This window comes from Amia ocellicauda, chromosome 16 (assembly GCF_036373705.1).
Source record: "Amia ocellicauda isolate fAmiCal2 chromosome 16, fAmiCal2.hap1, whole genome shotgun sequence".
NCBI classification, from domain to species: domain Eukaryota; kingdom Metazoa; phylum Chordata; class Actinopteri; order Amiiformes; family Amiidae; genus Amia; species Amia ocellicauda.
The window spans coordinates 4,773,936-4,792,499 of record NC_089865.1 but is presented as its reverse complement, the minus strand read 5'-3'; the positions used below and the strand labels follow the sequence as shown (position 1 = coordinate 4,792,499).

Genomic DNA, 18,564 nt, shown 5'->3' with positions numbered 1-18,564 from the left:
GCCCTGTGGATGGGTCATTGTCATCCTGGAAGAGACCACTCCCATCAGGAGAGAAATGTGTCACCACAGGATAAAGGTGATCAATCAGAATAACTGTCATGATTTGCAGTGACCCTTCCCTCTAAGGGGACAAGTGGACTCAAACCATGCCAGGAAAATTCCCCCCACAGCATAACAGAGCCTCCGGACCCCCTCACTGTAGGGGTCCAGCAGTCAGGCCTGTGTCGTTCTCTTGGTGTCATCATACATGCACTCGCCCACTTGTTGAGAATATGATGAAAGATGACTAATCTGACCAGATCACTTTTGTCCACATCTCTGTAGACCACTGCCTATGATGCTCCAATAATGACCCCTCTTTCAAAGTCACTTAGATCCTTTCCTCTTGCCATCTTCATCCAAAATCGGTCAGCTGGGCCTGCTCAGCATTTGTATACATGCCACAGAGCATGATAGGATGTTAATTGCTTAACTGTATCATGCAGTACACCTGTTTGGAGGCATCTGCATTCATTATGTTCCTCCACTCATTTATTCAGGTTTTTCCTTTAATTTGCCACCCATCTGTGTGTGTGTGTGTGTGTGGGTAAATTCCTGTTATCTGTCAGCTAAAGTGTTTTTTTCATCATCATAATAATAATTCAGATACTTAGCTGATGCTCTTATCCAGGGCAACTTACATTTGTGCCCATTTATACAGCTGGGTATTTTACTGAAGCACTTTAAGTGAAGTACCTTGCTCAAGGGTACAACAGCACTGCCCCGCACAGGATGATACCTCAACCTTCTGGTTAGGAGTCCAGAGCCCTAACCACTACTCCACATCCATATTAAATCAAGATTGTTAATTAGCACATTGCAATTGGTGTTTTCTTCTCCCTTGTTAAATAAGTCCGCTTATTGGGAAAGAGGTGAATGCAGGCCTGCCCCTATAGGAATCACTGGATCCAGTTCTCCATTAGTAACTTGAACCGAGTAATCCTACCATTCACATTTGCACAATCTCCTTTGAAACACGAGCTTAGTCTCATACCACTTAAACACTTGAACTGAACAGTGTAAATCCTGCGGAGCACCAGAAATGATGTTCTGTGTTTCATAACATCTCTCCCCATGGATGATTTGGAGATGGTGTTTTACACTTCCAAGACTAAACCGAAGTCTTCAGTTATTGAATGTATTCCTGGGAATATTCAGTGCTGCTCTCAATGCCTTTGGAGTGAATGTGCAGCAGGTTAGGTTAGGTTATTTCTTTATGTAAACAGTCGCCTCAGAGATCTGTATCGTTATGCACTAGTGTGTTTACAAAAGGCAAGCCATCCAAGCTTCAACATCTGGCGTTCATAAGTGCACTGGTGTGAAACCAGCAATATTGTTTAAGAGCAAACATACATAACAGTATTACACAGCTGTCATAATTCAATCATTTTAGTTGCACTTTAGTCCTTAAAGCTGGCTTAATTCTCAACCTGTTTTGAGTATTTTAAGATCACACATTTACATATTGCGTTCACGGTTACACACGTTCAATGGGTATATAATGTGTTACCTCCACTCAAAAATATACACATACTAATAGTGTCATTATCATAAAACAAAACGTGAGCTGCACATATTACAAAATAAATCAACTAAACTGAATATTTATGGATCTCAGATGTTTATTTCTTTTTGGAAGCAGTTTGGTAATCCTCAAAGGTAATACAGTCTTAAAAATCCAAACTGCTTCCAAAAAGTGCACTTCATTTCGAAAAGGAAATCACAACTGAATTTAAACAATTGCATTAACATAAAAACTGGACAATACCAATTTTAAAAAGCATAACGAAGCATGGATTTTACCAGTGCAAGTTCTTAAAGTTCTATCATTCTAAAAGTTCTAGATTTTCTCAAAGTTCTACAAGTTCTAGAATGTGGAATGCCACTGGCTACACATATTACAATATAAACTAAACTGAATATTTATAGATCTCAGATGCATTTATTTCTTTTTGAGCAGTGTTTGCTGTTACAATATACTTCTCAAAATAAATAAATATCTGAGATTCAACTAATTTATAATATTCCCCAGTGACTTTAATATGATCTATTTACTTCCCTAATTTAAGCACAAGAATGTAAACATACCTACTATAAATTAATGATGTATGAAAGATGTAAACAGCCGTATACATTACTAATGCACCATCTGCTTTACACTTACAAATCAATCAGACACAGACGTGTACTGTAAATCATATATTTGAATGACAAATTAAACCCACTATAGCAAAAATGTAAGACACAATCAAAAACCAACAATATCCAGTATAATTATATTTTGACAGAACAAAACTTATACATAATATTGCAAAAGTCATTTCTTCCTAATGAAACGCATCTGCTACAATAAAAAGCTTACATTACATATAAAAGAGAACCAGTGTACTAAAAGTGACCAAAAAAAAAAAAAAAAAAGAGGACCGCGAATCCTCTCAAAAGCGCAATATAAACAGCAAGCTTTTAAAAAGTTTTTTTTTTCTCCCATGAAATGTAACATTTTGGAATTGTGAACACATCTTAAAAAGGTATGCCAAGGATTTAAAATAGTTTTAGTTCAGCGATCTATCTATTACTTTCCCGAAAATGTCTGGATCTGAAGGTGTCTAGAGTAGAAAAAAACAATTACACCCTTGTCGTATTTTCGCACATTAGAGCATTTCCAGATGTTTACATTAAATGAATCATCAAACATCAAACACATATCTGATTGTGATCATGTAACCAACATATCATTTTCAGTTGATGTTTTCTATTTTTCCCCTGATCAATTTCCATTTTTCATTCAGAAAACATTGCTTGTAGAAGACCGAGAAGTGCTTGTAGAAGTGTTCGAGAGATGTGGTGCCACATCAACATGCCCTCTAATGGGTACTGTCAAGCTCTGTTCACAGGAAGCATTTCTAGAGACCAACATTATGTGTGGGTGGGAAAGAGATTTGGATTGTGTCTCCTGGGCTCCTCAAAGCTAGATGCATTGGAGCGAACCGAAGACTGTACCTTAAAAGTGAAGAGACAGTAATATTGAAATTGATGAATGATGGATTTTGAATCCTTAGTACTAGACTTTCCGCAAGATCAGTCTGAGGACTACAGGCAGCCGGTCCACACTGGTTTCTCATGTGTCCTTTATGATTCAAGCTTGAAATTGGCAAAATATAAAACATTAAATAAAAATAAAATACGACTGCAGATCCGCAATAATGTACTTCATTGGATTAAAAAAAGAAAAAAATACTTTGGAAACCTTTACACTGACCCACCAAAGTTGTATCGCAATACTTTTATTAAAACTGGGGAGAGAAACTATCAAATTTTCTGAATCGATTCACATTTGTTTTTCTCTTTTACTTTTATGTAGTTAATAAAATAGACATTAGATCTGTTTTGCGATTGTAAACCGTTCCCCTACTTGAATCCAGTTTGATGTTTTATACATTATTGCTTAACTGAGAAAAAACATGTTACAGTTACCAGGATTAAACTGTACTGACTTTACATGATTGTATTTACAGGCCAAGGAAAGTATACAGTTCAAAATACATTACATATTTACAGCCAATCTAAACCTTCTACCGTAATATTCCTAAACAAATGGAATGCATATCTAGAAAAACAGGAAGAGAATCGTTTGTCCTTGATTGTCGGAACATCTTCAAAAACTCACATCTGAATGAACGAATGCTTTTGTACTTGTATTTCTAGATTTGTATAAACAACACTTGATATAAAGAAATTATTATAAAATAAAGATCACAGTACACCTGTATACTGTACAAGCCTTAAAAACTGGGAAGACTTTCATACAAATATTGACATCTCAAAGCAAAACATCTATTGTGGATAACTGTGCTTTTAATCGATGAGCAGGGCATCCCTTTATCAGGATAAGAATGAAGAGCCAACCATTTAAATCTTCTCACCGTCAGTCTAAAAGGTGCTGAGGTTAATGTTAAAAAGGTTTGCTTTATCTATAATCTTTGATATTTACAGTCAAAATGACATATATTGATCAAATCATACCTTAAACGCTAATGTAAAAAAAAAAAAAAAAAAACATAAAACAGCCATATAAGCATTGTTTTTGAGTCTTTTTTTTTTTTTTAATCAACTCAATGTTTGTACCCAGGAAATAACACAATATAACTAAAAACATGACAATGTGGGAACCTGAGTTGTTCTTGTAGTTCATCTTTATAAAAATGAAATATAGTACAGTATATGCTTTCCATCAAATAAAGAATTTAGGACAAGCAAAGCAAATAGCAGTTCATTGATTTAAGGTATGATTTAGTAAGTCGGCTAGATCATCCTCAGCTAACAGCATTGTGTAAATGCACAATCATGTACACGTGTACTTAAAAGATCAAATCAGCCAATGGAAAACTGGTTTTAAGGCCATAATAATATCTGTTGTTCATTTTAATAAATAAGGAGAAGTGAATTGTACAGAAACAAGGCCTATTTGTTTCCTACCGTTAAAGTGACTTTTGTCAAACCTCACAATACACTCGTTAGGAAAGTATTGCTGCTCACCATCACACCTCGTGGATTCAAATGTTGAGTCAATTTTAAGTTTTACCCTTTGGATGACTAAGAGATACAATTAGCAAAAAAAAGCAACAACACAACAAGAAAAAAACATTAGATTTGAATAAAAAAGTGCTTTACAATGTTAAGTCATCCACTAGTGATCAAAAATGTTCCCAAAAAAACATATTTCACATTATGAATGCTAATGCGTTGATGCAACATCAATAACAGAAATGCAGCCAGTCCCTCGATGCTGAGCTTGATAGGAAAAGTGCCTCTAAAGCCTTAAGAGAAAATAAACTTTTTTTCCCCTCAGTGAACAAAACATTAGGAAGATGGCAGATACATGCAAAGGCACTAATGGGGCGATGAAAACCATACGAACAAACACACAAGAAACGCTTATAAATCCCCTTTCTTCAGAAGAATGAGGAATATTGTACAATATACTCTATTTGAAATTTAAATACTGAGATTGACTAAGATGCGAAAACAAACGCAGTCATTACTGCTATAAACATTTGAATTATACATGATATTTATACCTTTCCTTTGCTAAAATATATTATTTCATATGAATACATCTGTAGAAGTATTGTATAGATCTTCAGCTGCATACGTTTACAACAAAGAAAACGGCTAATATTTTATATCAGTTGATTGAATTGTAGATCAGCGGTAACCACAATAATTGTGCAGAGCATCTTATGCCCGGTCTATAAATATGACCTCCACTATATATTATATACTGTAATTAATAATCAATTACTCAGCAACTCATAATTCTGGAATACCTTGCACCCACTCAAAAGAAAAGTTTTATATGACTTGAAAATATCTATATTTTAAGTACTGTGCATTTCTACGTATATATATATATATATATATATATATATATATATATATATATATATATAGGTGTGTGTGTGTGCGATTTTACAGTCAATAAACCATTATAACTTCACACAGAGCATACTATCCTGTAGGGCTAAAGCTCTGAGTGAAATGCGCTATGGGAGTAAATATACAAATTAAGTTATTTAAACAAAATCAATATAGGAACTAAAATGACAAGGTTTCTATATTTTTTTCTGATCACTTAAAAAACTTTTGCATGTCAATTATTTTTGCCAACATTTACAATCCAATGACTTAAAACAATGTACATTGAGCCCTTGGCATCCAAAGCAGGAACACTTCCTTCAAATAATGCTTTACATTTACTTACTACTTAACAAAATACTAGTCATATTTTGTTATTTCATGGTGCTCAAGACAGACCCTAAAACAGGTTCCTTTAAAGCGCTTTCGTTTTGTACGAGGGAGGAAACGCTTTCCATTTGGCATTTATACTGAAGAGGCTACAGGGAAAAATCATTCTGAGTTCTTCAGCAGTTTTAAGAGAGGTAGCAGGAGCACTGAAACAGGGGCAAACTCATTGTGTAGGGATTGTATAGCAATTCAGAGGCAGATAGTGACTGTTCAACTGTAGGGACAGATACGCACTCTACAACAAAGAATAATCCAATTTGATTAACAAAAAGTGCACTTGCCTAATATGCAAAGGAAATAAGATTTTTTTGCTTTTTCAATGTTACTTAAAAACCATTTTTTTTAAAGTTGAACAAGGAAGGATGCAAAAGGTTAAAGCACTTATTAAAACGACTTAGGGGAATTTCATAGAAATTAAATCTTTTCATGATTATCTTATTTTACAGACTCGTCTCTGTTACCCGCCTGAATAGGCATCGGACGCAGGCGCAGGCTAAGCGAACAATCGTGACCTTGATCATTTACCAGGGCAAAAATAAGAGGTTCAAAATTAAATGGGTGTAAATCACTGGAAAAAGGTGAAAACAGCTCAACCCAAAGGGAGTTTTCCCATTGTGACTTTAACCACTGATCAATAAATATTTACTGTGTTCTGCTTGAGCTGACAGCTAAAAAAAAAAAAATTCCAGGTGCAACCGTTTCACATGGACTGAGTTCAATCGATTAGTGCTACAGGAACAATTGTACCTACTCAATTTGTATGCCTAACTAGAACATAAAGCAAGTTTGTGTTGCAAATATTGTAAAATGAACAAAGGGCTAGGAAGGTGCTGAAAAATCCTTATTATTTGATCATCTATTTTAAAATCAATCTAATGCAAAGGACATATTTAAATTGTATTTAGCAGAAGGAACTGTCTCACAATCTGTAAAGGGTTAATGAATATGGTATCTGTTTTGCTAATTGAACTACAAATGTACCTGAATGAGAATCTGATGTAGGAAAGGGATCATACTTAAATTCAGTATTTGTTCTACACCGTAGGATGAAAGATTACAAGACTGGGTGAAAGTTTCTAAAAATATAGAAAGTCTTACATTCACAGATTAGAGTAACCCTAATAATAAACGTATATTTAAAGAAGTCATAAAATAAATGACATTCTGAGATGAACAAATGCTCAAACTTTCTATCTCCTAGACAGAAGAGGAGGAGAAACCGAGAGTATGAAATTATAGAATTAAAGAGATGAAACCCACAATTAAACTGGGTTGCCAAAAATAGTCGTCTGTCTTTTGTTTCTTTTTTTACTTACAATGTATTCAAATTACCATGAACTATAATTTTTACAGCACACCCCCGGGTGGCAGAACGTAAAGTGGATATAAAGTGCCATTTAAAAGTTTATATATAATTTTTCTTCAGCCAAAGGTTTGGCTGGTTGTGGCATCTGGTGAAGAAGACATTTGTGGTCTACTCTCTGTGACGTTAACCAGAGAGAACTCTGCGAAGTCTGTGCTGGACCCAGGTCCACGGAGACTCACTTGTCCATTGGCAGTATTGAACTGGGAAGAGATTCCAGACCGAGAGCTCCCGAACTGGGACCGGAAATTCTGCTCGAAGGTGCCAATCTGAAAGGCCTGGTGGATCGCCTGGGAATCGCTTTTCTTCGATGACGTTACCTGCTCGAGGAAGTCTTCCGCAGGGGAGACCGAAGAATGATTCGTCTCATCCCCCGAGAACGAGAATGAGTGCTGCGAGTCTCCGACGATGAGCCCGAAGTGGGATTTCTCCGAGGAGGACCTCAGAGGAGAGTTCATCCCCGACCGGAAGCGGTTCGTCAAAGCGTACGGTTTATCCATGGTGGAAAACAAAGGCTGGTTGGAAAGACTCTGACTCTCGGTCACAAAGGTAAGGCTCTGGTTGTTTAAATAGGCATCATTCTGGCTGGTTCTCTCCAAGGCTTGCTGAAGGAACTTGGAGTATTCCTGGAGCATGCTGGCTTTCTCCGTCGAGGGGGCCTGGGAGTTCGGCCCGATCGTCTCCGCCTGGCTCACCTCGGAGACGTCCGAGGAGTTGATGGATATGCTCGAGGTCACCTCCGTGTCGGTCACACTGAAGGATATCTCGGGCTGGCCATTGGCCTTGTTGGAATAGTGATCCAGCAAGGTTTGAAGGACCTCGTCAGGAATAACATTCTTGTCGTGGTTTGATTTAATCTCAACGTTTAAGGTCTGAGCGTCCAGGATGGAGGCAGTGGCACTCTCGTCGATGACGCTGGCCACGGCTGCCTGAGTGACGGAGGGCTGGGAGGCTATGGTGCCCACGTTGAGGGCATAATCCCTACTGTTATTGGCCGCCGCCTGCAGGTACCTTTTCTTCTTTAAGAACTGCATGGCGTCGTCATAGTTCGTACTGCTGGCGACTGGTTTGCTTGGGCCCTCCTGAAGGGCGTCTACCTGGTCCATGTCCGTGTTACTCTCCGTGTCTAGAAGGCTTTGCTTGTCCACGAGCTCGAAAGTGTACTTGGCGACTTTTCCATCCTCGAACGAAGACAAGGCGGCCATGTTCTGGCTTTGCTCCAGAGGTTGCTTCTGGCTCCTCTTGCTGGGGACTTTCTTCAGGACTAATTTGGTCGGGTTCATCTCCTCCGAGGACGACTCACCCAAGTGCCTGCCACCGAGGGACGAGTGAGGCAGCTCTACAGAGTACTCCGCCACCATGTATTCGTCTTTCACTTTGGAAGCAATCGCGTACAGAGGCAGGTAGTCGTTCTTACCGGCCTTCGGTTCCAGCTTCTCCTCGCTGTGCAGGTCTTTCTCCGGAAGCGTCGCCGACGTCCTCGACTTGTCACCAGTCTTCTGTCGCTTCTTCTTTGGCAGGGAACTTTCCTTTGGAGGCAAGGAGAAGCCTAACTCTTCCTCGCTTCCTAGCAGACCAGCTTTAGCCGCAGCTTTGATTGCCTTCCTGTCCCGGTTCTCGTGGCACATCCGCTTGTGTTTGAGCACACGATCGGTCCTTGAAAAGTACTAAAAAAGAGGGAAGACATTGTGCCTTGATTTATTAACTCTTCATTGCCAAGTCACCCTTTTAAACATAAAACGTGTATTCTACAAACTCTTTAGAATAATTTGCTTTGTTGTTACTTGTGTGGTTGAAATGTCAAAACACTACATATAATAATAAAAAAATAATCAATATTATATTTCATGTACTGGATATCCGAAATTGTATACATTTTCAAAATTACTATAGTATCACTTTTTTTAATGGAAAGTCAAGTATATACATATTCTCAAATATATGTATACAGTTTGTTCTCACTTGGTGGCAGTATTCACACTGGTACGGTTTCTCTCCACTGTGGGTTCTCTTGTGTCGCTCCATGTGGTATTTCTGTATAAACTTCATGCCACATTCATCACAGCGAAACGGTTTTTCACCTGGAGATACACATCATAAACATTAACAGAAATTAGATCATTTCATTACGTAACAAAGTCATTCGGAGAACACAAAACACCACACGGGTCTTTATATTGGTATCGCACCATTCTTGGCTAACAAAGACTCACCGTGCATCACAAGCACACATTTTTTCACTTACTTAATGTGTAAAATTGTACTTACGTGATGGCTTTATGAATTTAATTCAAAACGGGGCAAAATATTTTTTATAAAAAGCTTTGGGAGGAGATAGGCAGCCTCCCCGATGCTGCCAATAAAGTGCTTCACAGAGGTGGAGTTACAAATGACTGTCAAACCTTTGAATTATGGGTAATAGAAACCAGATTTTTGTTTTGTTAAATAAAAAGGTATGGTGTAGTTTTAACTGCAATGCTACGATGGAAATATTTAGCATCCAAATAGAATAGCCTGGGTGTAGCATGCTGGCAGAGAAGGAAAACTGTGAATACAGAGCCATCAGCGGAGTATATTCATTCTCATAATAGACTAGTTATTTGCATAATGAGACCATATCAAAAAAGACCCCTTGAGTCTCCACTGCTACTTACACCTCAAACTAAGATTTGTAAACCCCAAAAAAGCAGGCAACTAACTAGGTTTTATGAGCATTTCTGTCTTCATTTCTGCCTTTATGTATTCATTCATCTGTATGAATTCTACCGCTATGGGTCGAAGGGATTAACATATCGGAGCCACAGGAAAGTTTTACGGTTTGTATAACATCGGAAGCTCTCGTCCTACCAGTGTGAATCTTTTCATGTCTTTGTAGCAGGTACTTCTGGATGAAACGCATATCGCACTGGCTGCACTGAAATGGCTTTTCACCTGCAACAGCAAGGACAGAAAACATGACCTATATACAGTTCCCTAAATACCACCTTGATCTTATTACAAAAGTGAACAATGAGGGATGTATCTGTTTGTCAAAGGAGCAAAACAAATACTCCTGGTCCCACTCAAGAATGTCTAGGATACGCAAGCGTAAACACAATTGCAAATACTGTTGTATACTCATCTATAGTCATTCATTCATGCATTTAACACAGGGATTGTCCTTTTAGTCACTGCTTAATGCTGCATTACATCAAACGTCCACCTTAGACAGCCACAGTACTATTTGACTAGTTCATCTCACTGCATTAGACTGCTGGGAGGAGTCTTGACAACAGACAAGCAATGCTGAACGCGGTTGACATAGATTAATACACTAAAGCAAAGGTGGGTAAAAATCTCCGCCACCCATACCTGTATGGATGAAGACATGTCTCTGTAAATGGTAGTTGGTTCGAAAGGCAGCGTTGCAGTGCTCGCAAACATGGGACTTGGGGCTCTTAAGTCCCAGAGAACCATCTTCATTAATGGTAAGAATCTGACAGAAACAGAGGCGAGAAATGCATTTCAATAAATCACACAAACCGCTTTAAGAGCGGAAACCCATACATGTTTGGGTATTGGGCAACTTAATCCAGGATAAATGTAACCCCTACATCCATCAGTCCTCCTGCAAAAATATTCCTATTCTACAGCTTACCCTCAAACTAACATGCAAAGAAAAAAGAAAGCAATTTATTGACAGAAATACAGTTATAAGACATCCTGTAGGAAACCCAAAGACGGGGATCTGAGAATCTGGCTGCCGGGAAGATTCTGTGCCGATGAAAGTTTACTTTTTGCTCCCATTACTATAATAAAAAAATAAAATCACGGTGAACACATCCCTGCCTAAAGGGTTGAGGACATGAGATGAGAAGCCGGGATACCTTAGCAGGAGAACGCTGCTTTCTTTTCTTCTTTTTCTGACAATCAGCCATTTCTCTCGCCTGCTTCTTCTCCTTTTTCAGCTGCATCGCTTCCTCTGCCAGCTTTATTTCCTGTTTGACGCTTACCTGTAAGACAGCCAAGGACCACTAAACAGAAAGCACACAGAACAGCTACCCTGTAGTATCGAAAATGAAAAAATAAATACATGGTGTGCAATTATTATCCAATCCGTAGTTTGGAGAGAGACATTTATAAATTGAGAGTCTCACAATATCACAGGTGCAAATCATTTTTGTTAACCATGCTATAAAATAAACTTGTCAATCTTGAGTTCTCTCATTCTAATCCTTGGAAAAGAAACAACTAAAAAAACCTCTGCATAACAGAAAATGCTACTGAAATATTTCTGCATTTTGAGTTCTGCGAATCAAGAGATCGGCAGCTGTGAGTACATGTAAGGTCGATCTGGCAGTCTTGGCTGAGATCCTACAGTCAGGGAGACATTCACCTTTGTGACAGTTGAATTGAAGCAGGACGGGCAAATAACCTGCGGCTGATTGACCTCACCACACCACACAACTTTAAACAGGTGTCAGAGTGAGTTATGACTCCCACTGAGTGAAAGAGAGGAAGTGACAAGACAGGGGAGCTCACTGGACGCCAATCAATCCTAAAACCCCTTCAATCTGACGGCCGTTATTGAGAGCTACTGAATCACCAGTAATCTAACGCTGAGTGAACACCGGAAGGCATGCAACCTTGCACACTTGCAATCTATATGCAAGCCACAGATACAATTGATATGAAGTTATTTACATGAATTTAATAAGTCTTTCATTTTACATAAATCGGTGACTATAATCGGTGTTTTTCCAGTAAAGTTATAGCACTGAAAAACTATATTGGACTATAATGGACTCACGGGCAAGTGCATGGCGTAGTGCAGTTCGTGGGAGAGCCGTTCGTGCATCTCGTGCTCCTCCTCATCGTTCTTCACCGTCTCCTCGTGGACCATGAGCTCGTCGTGGTGCGGGATGAGCTCGTGCTGCGGGAGCCGGCCGGCCTGCAGGTGCTCGTCATCGTCCTCGTCCTCGTCGACCAGTAGGTCGTCGTGCGTCATGCCCCGGTCGCCCAGGGCCGGCCCCAACCCCGCGCCGTGCTCCACCTCCGCCGCCTCCGGAGCACCAAGCCCCCGGGACGCCTGCATGCCCGCCACGCTGCTGCATTTCAGAAGGATGCCTTCCAGCTTCTCGTCGAGGTTCATCCTCAAAAACAGCACTCTGCAGTTCAGGACCTGCAGATGAGGGGGGAGAGGAAAAAAGTATCATAATTCTGTTAATTCTATTGCTCATCATCACCGGCATGTGGTAAAATTAACATAACATGCTTCATAGGACACGCGAGTAGAAATAAGACGTGGCCCGAAATGTTGAGTTCAATTAAAATAATACACATTTTCAACACACGTCCCGCTGCCTCATCAGTACAGCTACTCATTCATCCTGAAATGCACCAAACTGCAGAGAGACAGGCATCTTATTTTCATCCCTGGGAACATTTCTCTCTTCCTCTGTGACATAAACTTTCAGTCACCAATTCTAACAGCTTCCCGTTCTATTTTCTGATGACATCCTTATAGTGACACAATAATAAAGGCCTACCTGAGGAATAAGGTGACATATAATGAGACAATAAGTCTACTTCTAAATCTTGGTAATGATGTTAGCATTATCATTTTCATTTACACTCCTGAGTGTGTCGCAATGGATACACTAGTTCACATTGTTTGCAATTTGCACATTTTTGTTTCTTTCAATTCCCTTGAGAAAGGTCCGCAATACCTCATAACTGCCCTCATGTCATGATATAACTGATAATATTTCATCCCCCTTAAATAATGTTCTATATTCCTTCAGAGAAATACAGTTAACTGGATCTCCCTCTCCTCTCTTCCTCCAGTTGTGTGCTGGGGCATTACTCATAGAATGGTGGTGCAAGAAGCTGAATATCAACTAATGAATGTAATAAATGCATGCTTTATCATCACAGCAATTAAAGAAAATCAATGAATACCATTATCCACTTTGGTTGAAATGAATATAATTGGTATGGTTCATCACTTCAGACTGAATAGATGGAAACTACATTAGTAGCAAACACACTGACCATGATCTTAAAACATCAGGGCGAAGAATTGAATCTAAACCATTAGTTCAAGGCGATATATTTCTGTGGAAATCAACATTTGATCAAATAATGTAATCGAATGACAAATAAAAACATTACGACGACTATAGGCTTTATTTTTCAAATATCACAACAATTGATTAATCTGAGATTCAACTTTAATTCTATACCATAAACACTCTCCCTATATTTTGTGTGTTTTACAAGCAATGTTCTTACTGACCCATCATGCACTTCAATCAGTTTGAAACCATGTACACATGTACTTAGTGTCAGCCATGTCTTTGAAGTGTTGCAAACATGCCTGTGACGTAGATCAAGTGCACACAATAAACAAACACTGAGCATATGCTTGCATCCTACCCGGTGGGTTTCTTTATTTTTTAAGCTTGGTTTTTCAAAGATATAACCCGAGCTCCTGCGGGCAGCAGAAGTGTGTCGCGACCCCGACAGGCACAGCCAAATAAACTGATAAAGCCGCGGAAAAAAATACGTCACGTCGGAAATGAAGGGGTTAGCTCCGTTTTAACCGTCGAGTTGTGCACGTCATATTTTCCTATCTTCAAAACGACCCCAGTTGAATGCAAACACGTAGCTGCCCCGAATCGCGAACCGCTCAGACCCGGTCCCCAAACCAGCACCAGCGCCACACAGCGCCACACAGCCACCCGAGTGCCAGCCGAGACCCCCGCCGCCCGGCCAGCGCAGCCGACTGTCATCCCCACAGGCGTGCACTTCCTACCGCCGCACGGTCCGCAGCAGCCCGGTCCGGCCCGACGGGGAGGCCGATGCAGCTGCGTGGGTACCGGAGTTCAGGCCTGTCTCTTCCTCGACACAACCAGGCGAGCCGCGCTCACAAAGCCAGGCAGCGGGCGAGCACAGCACGACCGCCGCAGAGCCCTGCTGGCCGGCGAGGATCACCCCACCGAGCCCCCCAGGACAGGGTCTGTTTCCCCCCCACACACCGACACGGGCGCCGCGGGGCTGCAGGCGCTGTTTGCGGGGTCCAGGCCTGCGCTCCGACGCGCAACAAAATAAGGAACCGAGTCGCGCCGCCGCGCACAGAGGAGGGGGCCGTTTCGGAGCCGGGGCGGCCCGCTCGGGAGTACCGCGCCGGGGCCCAGCGCTGCGTGTTGCACCGCCACGTACCAGGGTCTCGCCGGGGCGATCAGCGCCGTCTCGGAGTCATGTTGTGGCTGCAAAAGTTTCTCCGCCGAGGCTCCCTGTGACAGCAACAGCATTCCAGCTCCGGAGCGCCCTGCCCGCGGTGCATTGTGGGAGGTGAACTTCTCGGATGGAAGTGCAGTGTAGACTGTGTGCTGCTGCTGCGGTGGCTTTATTTATTTTTATTTTGTTTTTTTTGCTGGGTTTTCTGTGCAAATGTGCAACACAGCCCCTCCCTTCGGTTTCGTCTGCTTTCTGCAACGGGAAAGGGGATGCATTGAGCTGAGCTGGAGTCTGACACAGTTGCACTTCTGACCTGGGTCATTTTCTGAAGGAAAGTGGTGACATGATACGCAGGTATAATTACTATATAGTTCAAATGGGCCACAGATTAGGCAGAAATACTTTTGAAATGACATTGTCCTCTGTGACACTTTTGTGACACTGACTGCCTGTACAGGAGGTGCTTTTTTTTTGCTTGTGCTAGAACTTATCTTGCATAGATCATCTTCTTCTCCTTTTATCTGATTTAGACAATCACCTACTCCTAACATAGTGATTGCCCTACACATATGAAACTGAAAAGTGTTTTAGTTTATATGAAATATGTTCCTTTTGGTTTTGTACCCGATACTATCCAACATTATTCATTTATTACCATTTGTTCTTTAAGAAGAAGGTGGCACATTCCCTTGGTATGCATAACCATATACACTACTTCTACTACTTCTGACCTATTTCTGTAAGGAAACTCAGTCAGCAGAACTTTGTGTGCAGACTCAGTTTAGTGAAGATATCGGGACAAAGAGCAGTCATGTACACCAGCGACCACAGAGTGACTGCACAATGCAATATGAAAACCTCAAGCTTAAATGGCATGTATTATATTATGTTCACATCGCCCTTGTGTTCTGCGTGACCACATTGCTAAATCATAATCATGCCTCGTTCACCCCTGGACCAGTTCTATTGCGAGTTGCCACTGCAGTCAAAACAGCTCAACCAAGTCACTGTTGTTTTAGGAGAAAGAGAAAACTTAGTGATTCTACCTCGTACACAATCGGCTGTTAGTTCTTATTTTTTTTATTTCATGATATCATCCAAAAGTAATGTTTTTTGCGGATTAAAACTTAAAATGTAATTTGCAATGAAGCCAGGATACACTGACTAACACATACACACAGACCAGTGTGGTGCTAAAATAAGCAGGTCCTGTATGACATTTGTGGACGGGCATGACTTTTTACTCCCATATGGCATTTCTTTTGGTCTTGTTTAACATCTTGTTAGGGGTGAATGATACTATTTACAACCATATGGCATTTTATTGTATCTGTATGGCACTTTCTGGCCATCCTGTACAACACTTTGACTGTGCTTTCTATGTTGGGCTCATATTTGCCTATGATGTGGGTAAAATGATATGAAGGTGATAAGTGCCAAAATAAAGATGCACGCGATTATGAATGCATGCATCTTAATTTTGGCACTGATCACCCTACATAAAAAGACTTACTTGGGTACGTTACCACTATATGATCAGTTCAGCTGTTCGCAGTACTGTACTGTTAGAAACATCAGTGTAATGTAATATACTGTAGTGCAGTTATTGCTGTGCTTTTACACAATGTAGTGTAGTAAAGTGTTGCAATGTGCTCGTGCAGTGTTGTAGAGTGTAGTGTAATATACTGTAGTAAAGTGTAGTACTGTTACATACATACTGCTGTATTCTCACTGCTTCCAACATACATATACTTATACTATCAGGGAGACTAACAATCCTGCTTTTATTGTCCCCAGCTACTAACATACTTACTGTCACATAACATCACTTATGCATCTCAAACCTGATCACTGAAATCAGTTATTTTTTTAATTATGCCTCCCCTGGAAACTAGTCAAGCTATGCCACTGTCTCTGATTAACATAAGCATCTGTGCAGTCATGTTTTTATACAATAACCTGTCAGCTACAGTAACACTCAGTTTATTTGTTGGTGTCATTGTTTGGCTTCTAAATTTATGAGAAAGCCCATTTAAATGTTCAAATTCCACGCAGTTCCATTTAACGATTGTTATGGGACTGGTATTACTGATTAACGATATTCCTAAAGTGCACAATGAAGCCCAATTATAACACACTGCCCATTTTCTATTCCATAGAGTCCATGTAATGTTTTTAACAACCCACATGAGAAATTCTATCAGTAATGATAAAATAACATGCATCTTAAAAAGTTATAATTGTTTTATATTCAGGCACTTCACTAGTTATATTGCTGTATCTGGCACAGTATTGTGTTTCTCTCTAAAACTCTTTGCTTTTTTTTTATACTTTGCATTTTTGTTTATAATATGCATCTCAGCACTGTACAGTTTTTAATTCACTATTGAATGTGAGTTGTCCTGGACATGAGCTAAATTAAATAAGAGGAATATTTCCAGATCTGCAGGGACACACACACCCGGGGACACAAATGGAAATTGGGCTGCAAGGCATTCAAGACAGAAAACAGGAGACACTTCTTCACACAGAGAGGCGTCACAATCTGAACAAACGCCCCAGCGATGTGGCTGAAGAGACAATTTGGGGACATTCAAAAACAGACTGGATAGGATCCTTGGATCACTTAATTAATAGACACCAAACGAGCACGACGGGGTGAATGGCCTCCTCTCGATTTAAAACTTTATGTTCTAAGAATCCTCATCATCATCTTCACTGTAATCAAATAAAACACCACTTTAATTCTTGCAAGTACCCATGATGCACTGCTCTATTGATGTAGGACTCATTTTCATGTAAAGATTCCAAGCAGGACTCGACCCGTGGCTTGAAAAGAAATCTGCTTAGGAGCTCCAGATCTGCCCATCGGGCTGCAGAATGATATCAGCTTGTAAAATACACTTGACTGAAGTCCTGCCAACATCAGTATGGTGCCAAATGTGTTTGGGAATTTCATGTCTTTTATGTCAGATCTCTTGGGTTGCAGTTTTCAGTTTAATAATCAAAATGCTTACTGTGCTTGGCTGGTTTCTAACACACACCCTGTACTCCTGATGTTTTAACAGCAGTCAATATTGCATGCAGGCACATCTGTCCGGATTAGGAGGGAGTACCACTCATACTCAAACTAATAACGTCACTTGAAAGTGAAAACTGATGCACTCAAACGCTTACTAACTATTTTTATAACAGAAGATTAAATTAAGTTCTTATTTCTTTCCTTTTATCCACTACAGGAGATTTGGAAGGGGTTTAGATTTTACACTTGTAAATTATGTGTTTTATAACCTGCCACAAGTGTTTTAAAACCCTACACTGGGGACCTAAGTATCATTTTTACTGCTTACCTCACGTGGAGCTCAATTCTTTCATATTTTCATATATATTCATCTTCGAAGGACTGCCAGTGATTAGTCTGACTACATTTACACCTGTGCGCATTTATTTAGTGTGGTACACTAGGGAAGTATCAACAAAATTGGCTTGGGTTTGTTTGGTAAATTACACTGCTGTTTTTATTGTGCAGGTTGTGTTGTTCCTCACCACAGACCGGGTGTGTTCATGAGTATTAGCTGTAGTTGCCACTCAGTTGTGCTGTACACTGTGAAAGCTGTTTGAGCCGATGACCACAGGAGGGCAGTGTTCACTATGCAGAGCCCAGCCTCATAACCAAGGGTTTCAGATTGCAATTTCAGATTGGTACAGTTGTTTTTGTAAAATAGATTGTGACATCATCTGTGCCACACAATCCAAATGGGATTGGTTAGAACATTTAATTCACATATTCTTACTTGAAAAATAATCTAAAAGAAAAATGATTATTTCTACAAAAATAAAAAGCAATAGATATTAGAGCTGAAAAAGCTCAGTCTTCACCAGCCCTATTTGTGTTGTTAAGCTGTCTTTCATGTTAAAGTGTAGATGGAAGACAACTTTAGCCACATCCCACATAAGGGCAGGGTATTTCTGTTTCAAGTTTGTTTTAGACACATTATTCTAATAGATAAAGTCCTATTCTGCTGAAGTGACACATTCACGCACATCAAAGGACACGTCTTCTATAAGTCACTCACACAGTAGGAGGCCGGCTGCATTAAACTTGACACATCACTCTCTGGGGACTGAATCACGAG

General features: G+C 40.1%; 1 protein-coding gene across 1 annotated transcript; it reads right to left on the bottom strand.

Annotated features, from left to right (window-relative positions):
• Positions 1–2,225: 2,225 nt before the first annotated feature.
• On the bottom strand, positions 2,226–14,529 carry znf148 (zinc finger protein 148). Its single transcript, XM_066688688.1, has 7 exons — positions 14,411–14,529; positions 11,997–12,368; positions 11,074–11,199; positions 10,559–10,682; positions 10,055–10,138; positions 9,170–9,288; positions 2,226–8,874 (listed from the first exon to the last, which is right to left on the bottom strand). Exons 2-7 carry the CDS (start codon positions 12,336–12,338, stop codon positions 7,267–7,269), a joined length of 2,403 nt encoding a protein of 800 aa, XP_066544785.1. The 5' UTR covers positions 12,339–12,368; positions 14,411–14,529; the 3' UTR covers positions 2,226–7,266.
• Between the last annotated feature and the right edge of the window lie 4,035 nt (positions 14,530–18,564).

Excerpts from the sequence above, each read along its gene's own strand:
- znf148 (XM_066688688.1), bottom strand. The coding sequence starts at position 12,338 with ATGAACCTCGACGAGAAGCTGGAAGGCATCCTTCTGAAATGCAGCAGC. Across the intron at positions 10,683-11,073 it reads AGCAGCGTTCTCCTGCTAAG|ATTCTTACCATTAATGAAGA; the intron begins GTATCCCGGCTT and ends TGTTTCTGTCAG. Across the intron at positions 8,875-9,169 it reads AGTGTGAATACTGCCACCAA|TACTTTTCAAGGACCGATCG; the intron begins GTGAGAACAAAC and ends CCTCTTTTTTAG.